The following is a 4,675-nucleotide window of genomic DNA, read 5'->3' on the forward strand; positions in this document are numbered from 1 at the left end:
GCCACCAATCACCTCTCTGTTTTCCATGTGCCTTAGCAGAGTTTCCAGGAGGATCTGCTCCATGATCTTGCCGGGCACAGAGGTGAGACTGACTGGCCTGTAGTTCCCCGGGTCTTCCTTTTTTCCCTTTTTTAAAAATGGGGGCTATGTTTTCCCTTTTACAGTCACTGGGAACTTCACCAGTCTGCCACAACTTCTTAAATGCGATGGCTAGTGGCTTAGCAAGTTCATCTGCCAGTTCCCTCAGGATCCTCAGAGGCATCTCATCAGGTCCCATGGTCTCGTTGAGTACCTCAGCCTTCTCCATGTTGGTTGTAGCCAAGTCTCCTGTTTTGCTCATTGGGGGTGTGTGTGTGTGTGTACAGTTTCTTTCATCTTCCTTTGTTGTCCTATGTGCCTGAAGAAACCCTTGTTACTTTTCACATTCCTAACCAAGTTCAGCTCCAGCTGTGCCTTGGCTTTCCTGATCCCCTCCCTGCATTCCCAGACCATTTCCCTATAATCTCCCCAGGATGTGTATCCCTGCCTCCACTGCCTGTGCATTTTGGTTTTGTGTTTTAGTTTGGCTAAGTGGTCTTGGCTTAGTCAAGGTGGCCTCCTGCCTTCCCTTGCCCGACTTCTTGCACATTGGGATTGAGAGCTCTTGCGCCCTAAGAAAAATGTCTGTTAAATATCTCCCAGCTCTCATTTGCTCCTTTATCTCCGAGGGCAGTTTCCCAAGGGATCCCACGCACTAGTGCCCTAAACAGCTGAAAGTTTGCCTTTCTGAGGTTTAGGATCCTGACTCTACTTTTTATCTGTCCTGTACCCCTCAAGATTGAGAATTCTACCAGGGCATGATCAAAGAGATTGTGACAATTTCTGTCAATAGCATATCGACCGTTACAGCTGGATTTGCTTGCAGTGTTCCTGGTACCTGGTACTCTGCAGGATCAGGTCACTCTGCAGGGAGTTTTATTAATGTATGGTTCTCCCTTTTGGGTTCTTGGTTATTGTATAGACACAAGGGGCATTTACACATTCAGATGACTCACTGTCTTGGAAATTTATCTTTGTTTAAATGATTGGTTAATTGATTCTAGAATAGAAGTAAAACATCATATAACTGGAATTGGGGTATAGTTCTCTGAAAGATTGTTTCCTTTGTAGATTGATGAGCACAGGATATGTGTTTGTGTACGAAAACGACCACTCAATAAAAAAGGTATGGCCATTTAAGATTTTGCAGAAATTTTCTCTGAAAAGCTGCTTCTGATTGATAGTAATATTATTTGTATTGAAGAGATCTAGAAATACTGATGAAAGGTGAAACTCTGTTTACTAGACAATATGTGTGAGGGACACAGAAAATTCATAAACTTATCATAACCTGCATAAAGACAGGGAGAAAAGTAGTTTAACTGTCACCATTTTATGGACTGGGAGCTGAGGCACAGAAAGACTGTAATTTTTTTCCTGAGGTCATCTAGGATGTATTTAGTTGATCTGGGAATTATTTCTACTGTAATTTCTTCAGTATTATTACATTGTGTTAGGATAACCATTCTTTTAAATTATCCTTTAAGTGATCTCCTGATCAGTGAGCTACACAATGAAAACTTTTTTACACTTTTTTTTAATACATGTATATTTATACTTTCAAGTGGTCTTGAATCAGATATCAAGGAAACAATTCAGGTGCTTGAATGTTGGTGTCTTCTGACATGTAGGGTGCTCAAGGGTGTCCAAGACATCCTCACAGGACTAGCGGGTTACAGACAAACTGAAGACTTGTATCTCCTGGAGTCGCTGCTCAGGGCTGGGCAGGATACCCTAGGACATATGAAATGGCACTGAACAACTATTTTTAGGTACTGGAATCACTCCCTAGTGACTTCTTTTTATGTACGATTAGTATTACAGTGCTTTTTCTTACTGCCTGCTGATCAGACTGGAGTCCATATTCCAAAAAAAAAAAAAAAATCCAACCCAAAACCCTAACGTTTAGGATTTCAACTCCAGTTAAATCCCAGTCTTTCTATGAAGTTCTTTACTTTCAGCAGGAAAAAATGGATGCATCTCATCAGGTCCCATGGACTTGTGCACCTTCAGGTTCCTCAGGTGGTCTCATACTTGATCCTCACTTACAGTGGGCGGTTCTTCATTTTCCCAATCCTCGCCTTTGCATTCTGCATCATGGGCAGTGCGGCTGCAGTCCTTGCCGGTGAAGACTGAGGCAAAAAAGTCATTGAGGACCTCAGCTCTGTCTCTGTCCTGGGTAACCAGTTCTTGCGTTTCCTTCCGGAGAGGGCCCACATTTTCCCTAGTCCTTCTTTTCACTCTGACATACTTAAAGAAGGATTTTTTGTTTGTCTTAATGTCCCTGGCCAGATTGAGTTCTGTCTGGGCTTTAGCTTGTCTGACTCGATCCCTGGCTGCCCGAACGATTCCTCTGTATTCCTCCCAGGCTACCTGCCCCTGTTTCCACTCCCTATAGGCCTCCTTTTTTCCTTTGGTTATGTCCAGGAGCTCCTTGTTCATCCATGCAAGCCTCCTGGCTTTTCTGCCTGCCTTCTTCTTTGTAGGGATGCATAAAAGGCTACCAAGTTTGTCAGGCACAATTTGCCCTTGTTGAAGCCATACTGGCTGCCACCAATCACCTCTCTGTTTTCCATGTGCCTTAGCAGAGTTTCCAGGAGGATCTGCTCCATGATCTTGCCGGGCACAGAGGTGAGACTGACTGGCCTGTAGTTCCCCGGGTCTTCCTTTTTTCCCTTTTTTAAAAATGGGGGCTATGTTTTCCCTTTTACAGTCACTGGGAACTTCACCAGTCTGCCACAACTTCTTAAATGCGATGGCTAGTGGCTTAGCAAGTTCATCTGCCAGTTCCCTCAGGATCCTCAGAGGCATCTCATCAGGTCCCATGGTCTCGTTGAGTACCTCAGCCTTCTCCATGTTGGTTGTAGCCAAGTCTCCTGTTTTGCTCATTGGGGGTGTGTGTGTGTGTGTACAGTTTCTTTCATCTTCCTTTGTTGTCCTATGTGCCTGAAGAAACCCTTGTTACTTTTCACATTCCTAACCAAGTTCAGCTCCAGCTGTGCCTTGGCTTTCCTGATCCCCTCCCTGCATTCCCAGACCATTTCCCTATAATCTCCCCAGGATGTGTATCCCTGCCTCCACTGCCTGTGCATTTTGGTTTTGTGTTTTAGTTTGGCTAAGTGGTCTTGGCTTAGTCAAGGTGGCCTCCTGCCTTCCCTTGCCCGACTTCTTGCACATTGGGATTGAGAGCTCTTGCGCCCTAAGAAAAATGTCTGTTAAATATCTCCCAGCTCTCATTTGCTCCTTTATCTCCGAGGGCAGTTTCCCAAGGGATCCCACGCACTAGTGCCCTAAACAGCTGAAAGTTTGCCTTTCTGAGGTTTAGGATCCTGACTCTACTTTTTATCTGTCCTGTACCCCTCAAGATTGAGAATTCTACCAGGGCATGATCAAAGAGATTGTGACAATTTCTGTCAATAGCATATCGACCGTTACAGCTGGATTTGCTTGCAGTGTTCCTGGTACCTGGTACTCTGCAGGATCAGGTCACTCTGCAGGGAGTTTTATTAATGTATGGTTCTCCCTTTTGGGTTCTTGGTTATTGTATAGACACAAGGGGCATTTACACATTCAGATGACTCACTGTCTTGGAAATTTATCTTTGTTTAAATGATTGGTTAATTGATTCTAGAATAGAAGTAAAACATCATATAACTGGAATTGGGGTATAGTTCTCTGAAAGATTGTTTCCTTTGTAGATTGATGAGCACAGGATATGTGTTTGTGTACGAAAACGACCACTCAATAAAAAAGGTATGGCCATTTAAGATTTTGCAGAAATTTTCTCTGAAAAGCTGCTTCTGATTGATAGTAATATTATTTGTATTGAAGAGATCTAGAAATACTGATGAAAGGTGAAACTCTGTTTACTAGACAATATGTGTGAGGGACACAGAAAATTCATAAACTTATCATAACCTGCATAAAGACAGGGAGAAAAGTAGTTTAACTGTCACCATTTTATGGACTGGGAGCTGAGGCACAGAAAGACTGTAATTTTTTTCCTGAGGTCATCTAGGATGTATTTAGTTGATCTGGGAATTATTTCTACTGTAATTTCTTCAGTATTATTACATTGTGTTAGGATAACCATTCTTTTAAATTATCCTTTAAGTGATCTCCTGATCAGTGAGCTACACAATGAAAACTTTTTTACACTTTTTTTTAATACATGTATATTTATACTTTCAAGTGGTCTTGAATCAGATATCAAGGAAACAATTCAGGTGCTTGAATGTTGGTGTCTTCTGACATGTAGGGTGCTCAAGGGTGTCCAAGACATCCTCACAGGACTAGCGGGTTACAGACAAACTGAAGACTTGTATCTCCTGGAGTCGCTGCTCAGGGCTGGGCAGGATACCCTAGGACATATGAAATGGCACTGAACAACTATTTTTAGGTACTGGAATCACTCCCTAGTGACTTCTTTTTATGTACGATTAGTATTACAGTGCTTTTTCTTACTGCCTGCTGATCAGACTGGAGTCCATATTCCAAAAAAAAAAAAAAAATCCAACCCAAAACCCTAACGTTTAGGATTTCAACTCCAGTTAAATCCCAGTCTTTCTATGAAGTTCTTTACTTTCAACAGGAAATT

General features: G+C 42.5%; 1 protein-coding gene across 3 annotated transcripts in view; it reads left to right on the plus strand.

The window, feature by feature from the left end:
* LOC104292653 (kinesin-like protein KIF2A) overlaps positions 1-4,675 on the plus strand; it is a 56,509-nt gene that overhangs the window by 15,836 nt on the left and 35,998 nt on the right. For all 3 annotated transcript variants that reach the window (XM_009892064.1, XM_009892065.1, XM_009892066.1), the window contains exon 7: positions 1,150-1,204. In XM_009892064.1, the coding sequence (XP_009890366.1) occupies positions 1,150-1,204 (55 nt within the window). The remainder of the gene's footprint in view (positions 1-1,149; positions 1,205-4,675) is intronic.

This window comes from Charadrius vociferus, unplaced genomic scaffold, assembly GCF_000708025.1.
Source record: "Charadrius vociferus isolate BGI_N301 unplaced genomic scaffold, ASM70802v2 scaffold519, whole genome shotgun sequence".
Taxonomy (NCBI): Eukaryota; Metazoa; Chordata; class Aves; order Charadriiformes; family Charadriidae; genus Charadrius; species Charadrius vociferus.